The sequence below is a fragment of the Notolepis coatsorum genome (assembly GCF_963971535.1).
Source record: "Notolepis coatsorum genome assembly, contig: SCAFFOLD_4398, whole genome shotgun sequence".
NCBI lineage: Eukaryota > Metazoa > Chordata > Actinopteri > Aulopiformes > Paralepididae > Notolepis > Notolepis coatsorum.
In genome coordinates this window covers 1-13,492 of record NW_028172321.1, presented here as the reverse complement: position 1 = coordinate 13,492, position 13,492 = coordinate 1, and the positions used below count along the sequence as shown (strand labels likewise).

General features: G+C 46.5%; 1 protein-coding gene across 1 annotated transcript; it reads left to right on the top strand.

The window, feature by feature from the left end:
* Positions 1-635: 635 nt before the first annotated feature.
* On the top strand, positions 636-13,483 carry LOC311248076 (plexin A3-like; the record flags this gene model as incomplete). The annotated part of the gene is made up of 6 exons (XM_084339032.1): positions 636-737; positions 11,073-11,169; positions 11,552-11,629; positions 12,594-12,706; positions 12,903-13,072; positions 13,306-13,483. Exons 3-6 carry the CDS (start codon positions 11,605-11,607, stop codon positions 13,481-13,483), a joined length of 486 nt encoding a protein of 161 aa, XP_084195158.1. The 5' UTR covers positions 636-737; positions 11,073-11,169; positions 11,552-11,604.
* Positions 13,484-13,492: the final 9 nt, after the last annotated feature.

Genomic DNA, 13,492 nt, shown 5'->3' with positions numbered 1-13,492 from the left:
ACACACACACACATACACATACATGCACTCATAATCATAGTTTACCTGTATGGTTGAATGTCAACCATGTATACTTGATAACCATGTATACTTGATGCCCATATGCGCATGTCCAGAGTTAACTATATTGTATATTGTTTACACTGCCTTTTATTCAATTATGTCTTCTACTACCCAAGGGGATCAATTAAGGAATATCTTATCTTATCTTATCTTATCTTATAAGGTTGTTCATATATTTATTATATAATATTCAGTATGAAAATCAAATGTGATCTGAACAGTGAGATATTTTCTTTTCTTTTTTTTCTCTTTTTCTTTTATTCTTTATTCTTTATTATTATTATTATTATTTAATTTTTTCCTTGTTTAACTGTGAATTGTGAGTTTCTTGTATAATGGTATAAATTATTATTTGTATAAATTAGGTTGTACGCCGACCATTAAGAAAATACTTCTTTAGTTTAGGAATAAGGGGCAGGTAACTATAAGATTTATTCTTCTTCCTGCTCCTTTTTCCATGGAATGTTATTTATGATTGTGTAATGAAGAAACTCTGATTGTATGATTCCATGTGGCAAATAAAAACTCTGAATCTGAATCTGAATCTGAATATTCATATATTTCTTCTAGAATGGCGTCAAGGCAGACTGACCAGGATCATCCTACAAGATGAAGATGTGACCACTAAGATAGAGAGTGACTGGAAGAGACTCAATACACTGGCTCACTACCAGGTATGTACTAATACTACCAAGTCATCATCATCATCATCATCATCATCATCATCATCATCATCATCATCATCATCATCATCATCATCATCAACCTTTATTTATTCTCGAGATTACAATTGGTAACCCTCATTTTCAATGTCGTCGAGACTTTACAGACATTTCAATGCACACATTTCTACAATATAACAATAATAAATATTAATAACTATCTATATAGTACTCTTCACACATGGACTGTGGTCCAGAGTGCACCACAGCAATTAGTATAAAATGAACATAGGCATGAAATCAGCACACAAATTGACAAAATAAAAGTTTCATACATTTCAGACATAAGAATAGGTATAAAAGACAATAAAAGTAGTGCAATCTAAACGTGCAGACTAATAGGCTAAGTCAAAAACAGTTACAGACTGTTGCAGGCAGGCCTGCAAGTAAACCTGTAAACGTCCCCTGCGTTATAGGTAGTTTAATGTATATACTAAGTGTAACTGAGGGGTACAATTCCCTGACTGTATTGTTAGATATGATATTTAATACCACTACCTCATGTACTTTAACTTCTGGCCATCCAGTACAAGATATAAGTATGATGAACACTTTCCCACCTGATGAAACGAATCCACACAAATGTACCAAATCGAAGGTTTAATACAGCAAAAGGTGTATACAACGATCACTTAATTACATTTATGATTTGAAATATGAAATATGCACTTTTATAGCAAATGAGTATTCGTAGGTAAATCAACATTGAATGTCCAATCTCTGGTTACGCAGGGAGTAAGTATACAACCTGGAATATTTAGGAAACGATAGCGATGGTACTTAAATGATTATAGCTGGATACACTAAGGGGGGGGGGGGGGGGGGGGGTCCCGCTGGTTGTAAGACAGTAGGAGGGGGGGGGGTTAGAGAAGCCGCTGGCGGTATCTCATCTTGGGAGAATCCAAAGTCTTGGACACGGTGCCCACAGAACCTCGGTCCGCAGACGAATACAGCTGGACCCTCTGTGGACGGTAGCTGCCGGTCCACAACGGAGAGACGTGAGGCGACCTCGCTGGTGTAGAGCGCCGTCTCACCTGGAGTCCTCTCCGGGGGGTAGTTCCAACACTCCGCAGTGTTGGCCTTTATCCATGGAATAATCAAAGCACCCAAAGCATAATCCAAGCCGTGGAAGGCTCGCCGTCGTCCGGGTAGAGTAATCCAATATACAGGTCCAGTCGCTCTTGGCCCGGAGCTCCTCGGATGCAAGCACCACTAGGGGTCTGCCCAGCCTGGTTAAGCGTCCAGATAACGTCAGGAACGATGGGGGTACTGATAACTTTAGAACTCTAACCGAACGATGCACCATACATAAATAGACTATCATTAGCTCAATAGAATACGTCCAACTCGACGGTACAGTGCCAAACCATGACTATTCAACTATCAATCTACACGATATCTCAATGCCTATTCTGGGCCAAGTAGGCCTTACTACACCACACGTGCGTCGTGGGGAGGCTTTGCGTCTGTCACTCTGTTGGAGGGTAAAGAACTGGACTAAAAGAAGGTTCTACTTTACTTGCGCCATATATATATGCGCTATGAACAAATAGTACCATTCGTATTTCGCCCGACATATTCCTGCGCGGAACCGGGGCTTGCCACGACATGTTAGGCGGCACGATTGAACTTGGACCTAGGGGTATGGCAACCTGGCGCCAGGTTCTCGTCCAATGGTAGAATGAAACTATTATGGGCTGTTTAGTAGACTAAAGGGATATTCAGTGCATATTGTACAAGGAATATACAGGGGATATCAAACGATATACAAATACAATTAAATATATATATATAAATAAATATATATATTCGGTTTAATCTGATCCTTCACAACAGCCGCCCCCTAATTAGTCCCACCTAATTAGCTAAGCAGAGACAGATTAACCGCACTGTCTACCACTCAAGGTCCGCTGTAAGGGTCAGTCAACTCACAAAGTCATGGGGTCATGGTCATCATCGATAGTATCTGGGAGTCGGGGCAGTTCTATGAGCCTCGCCACGGGACGTGTGTAGGTGCGCCCTTGGACGAGTACTTCAGCTGCTCGGACCTTGCCATCGGCACCGGTGATCACTTTGCTTACGCGGCCAGCCGGCCACATAGCTCTGGGTAGTGACTGGTCAATAATCATGACGACTGTTCCTTCTGTCAAATTGTCTCTCTCTTTTACCCACTTCTGGCGGGTCTGTAGAGACGGTAGGTAGTGAAGTAGGAAGCTGCTCCAAAACTTGTCAGCTAGTACTTGGCTGTACCTCCACATTCTTCGGCCGTTCGCTTCTCCAGGCCTGTACATTGTCTGGGGTAGCGCGGGGTCCAGCCGCCCCATTAGGAGTGTGTTGGGGGTGACTGGGTCGACATCTGCTACATCACTGGAGACGTATTTCTTTATGATCAGCTCTGTGACCTTGTGTCGGCTGTTCAAGACGATCGGGTACTTAATGTCATCTGGTAGATCGGGGGCTCTCCGCAGGCGACCACCCACTCTGATGAGATTATGGGCGTCACTCTCTGGTGCCAGGTGAATCAGTCTGCTGTCTGATGGGACGGGGTTTCCTCCCTGTAGACAGTCTAGCTCATCGGGGAACGAGTCTCTCTGGGCTCGTTGTAGTAGAAGAAGTTCTGCTTCTTCGTAGTCAGCTGCTAACATGTCAGTGGTGGACTGAATCTCTGGGTGGTGCCGCAGGAATGTTCTTTGCTGCGCACTCTCTAGGGTAATGCAGTCATCTATGTTGGGGTCTGTGGAGGCGACAGTGCTCAGTCCACAGAACATAGGTTTCTTGTTCTCAGCCTCCTCGTTACTTGCTTCCCGCGGGGTGGGCGTAGGCCAATCTCCTTCCGGGAGCTTGAGGAATTCTGGTCCGTCACTGTAGATGTTGCGACGGGTTAGGTCATCCAGAGACATTCCCCGGGTGATGACGTCAGCTGGGTTGTGTTTGGTGTCCACATACCTCCAGCTCGCTTCTTCTGTTAACTCTTGAATCTCGGTGACTCTGACTCCCACGAAGACTTTGTATCTGCATGAATCAGACTTGATCTATGTGAGTACTGTCGTGGAGTCTGACCACAAGATTGTTCTGTGCACCGGAATGGTGAGTTCACGTTGGATTAACGTGGCTAGATGCGCTCCTGCGAGGGCTGCGCAGAGCTCTAGACGTGGGATAGATTGTTGCTTACGTGGGGCTATTCTTGAGCGGGCCAGGATGAAAGCAGTGTGTATCTTTCCTCCCTTCTCTTGGGCACGCAAGTAAGCCACCGATCCGTAGGCTACTTCGGAGGCGTCGCTGAAGACGTGTAGCTCAATCTCGCATGTCTCTGGCCTCACTGTGGATGGGAAGTAGCTGCGGCGTATATTGACACCTGGGAGTGAGCGGAGTTCCGTCTCCCACTCTCTCCATGTTGAGGCAAGGTGTGCGGGTATTGGGTCGTCCCAGCCCTGGTCCTTGTCCCATAGTGCTCGTACAATCATCTTTGCCCTGGTGGTGTAAGGTAGAATACATCCCAACGGGTCATATTGTCTGGCGAGTGTTCTGTACACACTCCGTCTGGTGGTCGGTATCGCCGTCGACCTTCCCTGCTCTGGAGCCAAGGGTTTGTGTCTATAGTGGAGCGAGTCTGTTTTGAAGCGCCAGACTAGTCCTAGTGTCATTTCTTGGGCTTCTCCTGGGATTGTCGCCATCCAGGTCTCGCTGCTGGCAGCCTTGTCCGCGGAGGAGAGGCTGCGCAATACGTGCGGGTCACTGCTGGCCCACTGCCTGAGATCAAAGCCGCCTTTGATCAGGGAGGCGCGTAACTTGATTAGGAGAGCCTCGGCTTCTTCTTGAGTCGAAACGCTTTGTAAACAGTTGTCCACGTAGAAACTGTTCTTCACACTGTGTTGGACCTCTTCATCTGCTGCTGGGTCCTCTGTGACGTGTTTCTGTAGTGCAAATGTAGCACAGCACGGGCTGCATGTGGTTCCGAAGGGGAGTACTTCCCACTGGTAGATGGATGGGTTCTCATCTCCGATCTTCTCTCTCCATAGGAACCGTAGCAGAGGCTTGTCCTCCTCTACTAGTCTCACCTGCAAGAACATCCCTTTGATATCCCCGCTGATAGCCACCTTGTCCTGGCGGAAGCGCAGTAGCACGCCTAGCAGGGAGGGGCCGAGTGTGGGGCCGGGCAAGAGCTCTTTATTCAGATTTTGGGATCCGATCTGGTAGCTGCAGTTAAACACAATGCGATCCTTGCCGTTGTGATGGACCTTGTGATGCGGCACGTACCATGATTCGGTCGTCTGATCGGCCTCTTTAATGTCAATCTTTGTTACGTGTCCCGCTGTGATTAGCTTCTCAATCTCAGCGCGGTACACACTCTCTTGAGCGGGGTCTTTGGCTAGGCGCCGCTCCGTGTTCAATAGATAGCGCTCCATGGCGTCTTTCTTTGCGTGAAAGGTGGGCATTCCCTCTCGCCTCAGGAGTGGAGTTGCGTATCTCATCACTCCGCCGACTGTGACTCTCTTTGTCCCCTGCTCGAGTAGGTTGATGGCGTAAATGTCTTCTTTAGAGCGAATATCTTTCTTTTCGTTCTTAAAGGGCATTGTCTCTAGGGTCCATAGCCTCTCGACATGCTGCAGGAGAGTGGTGTCTTCTTCTGTCGTTCTGGAGTGGAAGCAGCTAGTGGCTGCTGTTCGGTTGAGAGATTTAGCGAGGGGGCCTTGTAGGGTCCACCCTAGGCGGGTCTCGACTGCTGCAGGACAGCCTCGGGGGCCTGTATGGACCCGGTCAATCGGGACTATGAGTTCTGCATGGTCGGAGCCTATCAGCAGGGTCGGGGTAGCGCCGTCTATGAGCGGGATAGGTAATTGGCGCAGGTGCACATATTTATCCATCAACTTGGTGACAGGGTAGGTGTACTGCGATAGTCCTATTTCTTGGCTGGTGAAAGCATTTGTAATCTTGTACCGTCGCTCTGGCTGCCCGTTTGCTGCGATAGTGAAGGAGACATTCTCGCCCTTTATCGTCTTTAAATCTCTTCTTATTGTCCGAATCGTCATTTCGTTCTTGCTCCCCCGCAGTCCCAGCTGGGTCGCAGCGGAGGCGAGCAGAAGGGTCTTCTCTGACCCGTCATCAAGGACGGCGTAAGTGTCCATGACTTTATCTTGGTAGCTCAATGTCACACGGACTACCTTTAAGAGCACTTGGGCTCCGCTGCTGCTGGCGGGGTCAATGTACATGACACTTGCCTTGGTGCCGCTCCGTGGTGCAGGTGTAGGCCGTCTTCCGTTACTGTCGTGTAGTATATCTAGATGGGCTCCATCGCACCGGCTGCACCTTTTCTTTAGTAAGCTGCTGACTTCTCTCGCCAGGAAGTCGGCTAGATCAAGGAGGGATGGCTCGGGGCCGTTGGGGTCCCGGTAATCTCTCTGCCGCCTGAAGCGCTCCTGTCTTGCGGGTGGCAGCTTCTCCAAAATCCTCTCGACGTTAGAGTTGGCGTATAGCTCATGCATGCCCTTCTCCCGTTGCGCTCCCAGCATCCCTACCAGGGACTGCACTTTGATTGACAGGTCGTCTAGTGAGCGATTGTCTGTGGCTGGGGGTAGGCGATCAATATGCCTTATCTCTTGGATTACGTAATCCCATATACGTCCATATCTCTGATCCAGCGCTGCAAGGGCCGCTGTGTATGGGGTCGAAGAGGTGGCATAGGCTAGCGCTATATTGTGCGCTCGCGGTACTTTCAGGTGCTTCAGTAATATTGCATACTTGTGGCGTTCATCAGCGACATCCACCATCATTGTTTCTAAGCACATCCGGAGCTCCGTGTACTGTGCTCTCATAGGCGAAGTCTGGGAATGACGGTGTGGCATTGTATGACGCCGTGGATGGCTGATACATCGGCGAGCGTTGGGGGAGAGACCTCCTGGGCGAGTCCCCTCTTGCGCCTCGCTGTGGGCTGGTACTGGCAGGGTACCATGGCCCGCTGGTCCAGGTGCTATTCCTCGGGGCTGGTCGTGCGTCGTGCTCACCCGTGAATAGAGTCGGGGGTCTGTAGCGCAGCGCCGCGGGGGTATAGCCTGGACTGTATGGGACCTCCTGGTCCGGTGGAGTACTGTGCTGTCGTCGGGCTTGGTTCTCCTCCTCTCCCTCTTCTTCCTCTATCAGATCTTCCAGATCCTGTAATCGTTTATTTAGCTTCTCCGCAGTGTATGCCGCTCCTTCCTTGTAGCTGGGTCTCGCTTGGACCGGTTTGGGGAGGGGGTCTGCGGGGGGTCTAGACTCGGTCTGTTGGTCAAGTTCAGGGTCGCTTGCTCGTTGTGGTGACGCTGCCCTTGACTGTTGTCTCGACGAGTTCCTTGAACCCCTGGCGGAGGGAGAGGGTGTTGCCTTGCGGATCAGCTGCTCCATTAGCTGCGCTTGTAACTTGTCGCGCTCGACTTTGCGCTTGGTGAGATCTGCTTCTCTTTGGGCACCGGCAGCGGCGCGCTGGGCGTCGGCCCGGTCTCTTGCCATATTCTCTTCTGTCTGAAGGCGTCTCATCTCCAGGCGTGTGCGCTCTTCTTCGCTCCGTTGTTGCGCTTGGAGGTGTTCGCGCTCGCTGGTCGCCTGTGCTTGGAGACGTTCGCGCTCGCTAAGCGCCTGTGCTTGGAGCCGATCGCGTTCGGTAGAGGCTGTCAGGCTGACGAGGAACGCCTGTTGTAGCATCCTCTCCGCTTCGCTGGGGGAAGGCGGTTGTGGAGGTGAGCTGCTCCTGCGTGAGCCGCTCCTGGGGGTACTCGTTGGGGAGTCCTGGAGCTCTATTTCCTCGGCGCTCTCCTCCTCTTCTTCCGTGCAGAGTTCTCTCTCTGTAGGGTTGTCTTCCTCCCGGGGCTGGTCGGGGACTACTTCTTGGGTAGTGGCGGGGGGTAAAGGCATGTCAGTTCCCTCCTGGTCCCCACCGTGAGCTTGGTCAGTTACATTAGGACCTACTAGGGCCTCTGTGGTCGGGGAAACCTGGTCGTTAAGGTCAGACATAATTTTACTTTCTACTTTTACCGCGTTTACCTTTTGTCGAAGGCTAGGTAGTTGACTGACAGTGTAAGCCTCTAAGTACTGAGGTGTCTGTCGTCTGCGCCGCGGGCGTTCTAGGTTAGGAGGATCGTTTCGTGGAGTGTTCATCATAGGCCATTTCGATATTAATAACACTATATTAATATTACACTAGTTACCATCCGGCTCGAAGGACCAATTGTAACTGAGGGGTACAATTCCCTGACTGTATTGTTAGATATGATATTTAATACCACTACCTCATGTACTTTAACTTCTGGCCATCCAGTACAAGATATAAGTATGATGAACACTTTCCCACCTGATGAAACGAATCCACACAAATGTACCAAATCGAAGGTTTAATACAGCAAAAGGTGTATACAACGATCACTTAATTACATTTATGATTTGAAATATGAAATATGCACTTTTATGGCAAATGAGTATTCGTAGGTAAATCAACATTGAATGTCCAATCTCTGGTTACGCAGGGAGTAAGTATACAACCTGGAATATTTAGGAAACGATAGCGATGGTACTTAAATGATTATAGCTGGATACACTAAGGGGGGGGGGGGGTGTCCCGCTGGTTGTAAGACAGTAGGAGGGGGGGGTTAGAGAAGCCGCTGGCGGTATCCCATCTGGCCGACGGTGTCTTGGGAGAATCCAAAGTCTTGGACACGGTGCCCACAGAACCTCGGTCCGCAGACGAATACAGCTGGACCCTCTGTGGACGGTAGCTGCCGGTCCACAACGGAGAGACGTGAGGCGACCTCGCTGGTGTAGAGCGCCGTCTCACCTGGAGTCCTCTCCGGGGGGTAGTTCCAACACTCCGCAGTGTTGGCCTTTATCCATGGAATAATCAAAGCACCCAAAGCATAATCCAAGCCGTGGAAGGCTCGCCGTCGTCCGGGTAGAGTAATCCAATATACAGGTCCAGTCGCTCTTGGCCCGGAGCTCCTCGGATGCAAGCACCACTAGGGGTCTGCCCAGCCTGGTTAAGCGTCCAGATAACGTCAGGAACGATGGGGGTACTGATAACTTTAGAACTCTAACCGAACGATGCACCATACATAAATAGACTATCATTAGCTCAATAGAATACGTCCAACTCGACGGTACAGTGCCAAACCATGACTATTCAACTATCAATCTACACGATATCTCAATGCCTATTCTGGGCCAAGTAGGCCTTACTACACCACACGTGCGTCGTGGGGAGGCTTTGCGTCTGTCACTCTGTTGGAGGGTAAAGAACTGGACTAAAAGAAGGTTCTACTTTACTTGCGCCATATATATATGCGCTATGAACAAATAGTACCATTCGTATTTCGCCCGACATATTCCTGCGCGGAACCGGGGCTTGCCACGACATGTTAGGCGGCACGATTGAACTTGGACCTAGGGGTATGGCAACCTGGCGCCAGGTTCTCGTCCAATGGTAGAATGAAACTATTATGGGCTGTTTAGTAGACTAAAGGGATATTCAGTGCATATTGTACAAGGAATATACAGGGGATATCAAACGATATACAAATACAATTAAATATATATATATAAATAAATATATATATTCGGTTTAATCTGATCCTTCACAACACTAAGTTTAAAGTATATACAAAAAATACACTGGCTCACTACCAGGTATGTACTAATACTACCAAGTATATACTAATACACTGGCTCACTACCAGGTATGTGTTAATACTACCAGGTATATACTAATACACTGGCTCACTACCAGGTATGTACTAATACTACCAAGTATATACTAATACACTGGCTCACTACCAGGTATGTACTAATACTACCAAGTATATACTAATACACTGGCTCACTACCAGGTATGTACTAATACTACCAAGTATATACTAATACACTGGCTCACTACCAGGTATGTACTAATACTACCAAGTATATACTAATACACTGGCTCACTACCAGGTATGTACTAATACTACCAAGTATATACTAATACACTGGCTCACTACCAGGTATGTACTAATACTACCAAGTATATACAAATACACTTGCTCACTACCAGGTATGTACTAATACTACCAGATATATACTAATTAGGGCTGTCCCCGACTAAGGATTTGGATGGTCGACTATGATTGGCCAAAATTTGCCGTTAGTCGACTATTGGTCGACAAAAAAAAAAAATAATAAATAAAAGTATAATATTTGTAATTTCTTTTTTCATAATTTTTTTTTTCATTTCATCATTCCATTTGGGCTGTGGGGGGTGCTTAATGTCTGAAGGAGTCGACTGAAGGCTTCTTGTCCTCTGCAAAAGCATGCAATTGGTCCACTGATGGATACATCTTGATATTTGTCTAGTCTAGTGTGTTCATTAGATCGGTGAAAACCTTTTTCAGTGCCTCTGTGCCTGTTTTCGTAGGCAGTTAGCCTCTGGTATGCGTGCCATTAGCGTTAGCCACGCTTCTAGGCCTCTTTTCTTTTGGAAAGAATGATAAAAAAAAATATATATATATATATGAATATATATAAAAAAAAATTATATATTCGACTAAGAGGTTGGCCAGTCGACTACGGCTCATTTCGACCGATTAGTCGACTAATCGACTAATAGGGGTCGGCCCTAATACTAATACACTGGCTCACTACCAGGTATGTACTAATACTACCAAGTATATACAGTAGGGGTGTAACGATGCATCGATTAATCGAAATGCATCGATTCTAATGTGTTCGATTCGAGACATCGATTTTAATATGTTAGAATAGATTATAATCGATATTAATCTAAATAAAAAATATATATTTATTTATGTTTTTTTGTGTGTGTATTGTTTTTATTGACCTATAGTCCATTCATGCTGAGTGAATCAGTTCCCCCAGCCACATTTGTGTATTACATTTTTTTTTAGGAATTAACTGATAGAACATTTATCGAAAATTAATCGAATCGTAGTCAAATGAAGAGATTTCATGATGCATTGAATCGTTGCCTGAAGAATCGTAATCGAATCGTTGTGAGGTCGAATCGTTACACCCCTAATATACAGTACTAATATTTCCAAGTATTTACTAATTATACCAAGTATTTACCAATACAGACTCTGTTGGCCCCAAGTCCTGGAGTAGGACATGGTTTTAAAACCTCTTCATTTTCACATGGACATGAACTGGTGCTCCAGATATGGTCCTTCTCAAGGTCATTCATTAAGTAGTAACTATAGTGTTCTATTATTCTATTGAGTGATTTAATGATTGATTGATTGATTGATTGATTGCTTGATTGGTGTTTGTTGCTAGGTAACAGATGGCTCTCTGGTGGCATTGGTTCAGAAGCAGGTCTCAGCTTACAACATCGCAAACTCATTCACCTTCACACGATCCCTCAGCAGATATGGTAACTACAGTCTCTCTCTCTCTCTCTCTCTCTCTCTCTCTCTCTCTCTCTCTCTCTCTCTCTCTCTCTCTCTCTCTCTCTCTCTCACTCTCTCTCTCTCCTTCCTAGGGACCTTTAGGTAAGCAGTTTGACGAATGAAGATGTATTTTTCTGTCTCATCAGTATTCAGTCTGCACCTCTTCTATCCATCTCTCTCTCCTCTCTCTCTCCTCTCCTTCTCCTCTCCTCCCCTTCTCTTCCTCTCATCTCCTGTGTCCTCTATCTCTCTCCTCTCCTTCTCTTGCCTCCTTTGATGTCCACTGTCCCCTTCTCTTCTCTCTAGATGGTTAGGTTTAGGGGTTAAGGGTTACACTCTTTGACAGTCTGTCTCCTCTCTCTACAGAGTCGTTACTGCGTACATCTAGTAGTCCAGACAGCCTGAGGTCTCGAGCCCCAATGATCACCCCTGACCAGGAAACAGGTAATAACATGTTTAGTATACTGTACCCCTGACCAGGAAACAGGTAATAACATGTTTAGTATACTGTACCCCTGACCAGGAAACAGGTAATAACATGTTTAGTATACTGTACCCCTGACCAGGAAACAGGTAATAACATGTTTAGTATACTGTACCCCTGACCAGGAAACGGGTAATAACATGTTTAGTATACTGTACCCCTGACCAGGAAGCAGGTAATAACATGTTTAGTATACTGTACCCCTGACCAGGAAGCAGGTAATAACATGTTTAGTATACTGTACCCCTGACCAGGAAACAGGTAATAACATGTTTAGTATACTGTACCCCTGACCAGGAAGCAGGTAATAACATGTTTAGTATACTGTACCCCTGACCAGGAAGCAGATAATAACATGTTTAGTATACTGTACCCCTGACCAGGAAGCAGGTAATAACATGTTTAGTATACTGTACCCCTGACCAGGAAGCAGATAATAACATGTTTAGTATACTGTACCCCTGACCAGGAAACAGGTAATAACATGTTTAGTATACTGTACCCCTGACCAGGAAACAGGTAATAACATGTTTAGTATACTGTACCCCTGACCAGGAAACAGGTAATAACATGTTTAGTATACTGTACCCCTGACCAGGAAACAGGTAATAACATGTTTAGTATACTGTACCCCTGACCAGGAAACAGGTAATAACATGTTTAGTATACTGTACCCCTGACCAGGAAACAGGTAATAACATGTTTAGTATACTGTACCCCTGACCAGGAAACAGGTAATAACATGTTTAGTATACTGTACCCCTGACCAGGAAACAGGTAATAACATGTTTAGTATACTGTACCCCTGACCTGTGTGTGTGTGTGTGTGTGTGTGTGTGTGTGTATGTGTGTGTGTGTGTGTGTGTGTGTGTGTGTGTGTGCGTGCGCTTGCGTGCGTGCGTGCGTGCGTGTGTGTGTCTACAGGTACCAAACTGTGGCATCTGGTGAAGAACCATGAACATAGCGACCAGAGAGAAGGAGACAGGGGAAGCAAGATGGTGTCTGAGATTTACCTGACCAGACTACTGGCTACTAAGGTACAAATATATAATAATATAAATAATAATATATATATGAGATCTACCTGCCCAGACTACTCTCTAACAGTAAAATATAATTAATAATATAAATAGTAATATATAAATGAGATCTACCTGACCAGACTACTCGCTAACAGTAAAATATATGTAACTAATAATATAATATATGACTTATTCCTCCTCCCACCACCAGGGCACACTGCAGAAGTTTGTGGATGACCTGTTTGAGACAGTGTTTAGCACCGCCCACCGCGGCTCTGCGCTACCATTGGCTATCAAGTACATGTTTGACTTCCTGGATGAGCAGGCTGACAAACGACAGATCACTGACCCAGATGTCAGACACACCTGGAAGAGCAACTGGTAACTAACACACACACACACACACACACACACACACACACACACACACACACACACACACACACACACACACACACACACACACACACACACACACACACACATACACACACACTCAAGGAAAAACCTTAACTGGCTTCTCTATCTCTCTCTCTCTCTCTTATTTTCTGTCTCTCTCTTACTCTGTTTCTCTTTCTTTCTTAATTTCTTTCTGTCTATCTCTCGCTCTTCAGCCTTCCTCTGAGGTTCTGGGTGAACGTGATCAAGAATCCTCAGTTTGTGTTTGACATCCATAAGAGCAGCATCACGGACGCGTGTCTCTCCGTCGTGGCCCAGACCTTCATGGACTCCTGCTCCACGTCTGAGCACCGCCTGGGGAAGGACTCCGTCCAACAAGCTGCTCTACGCTAAAGACATCCC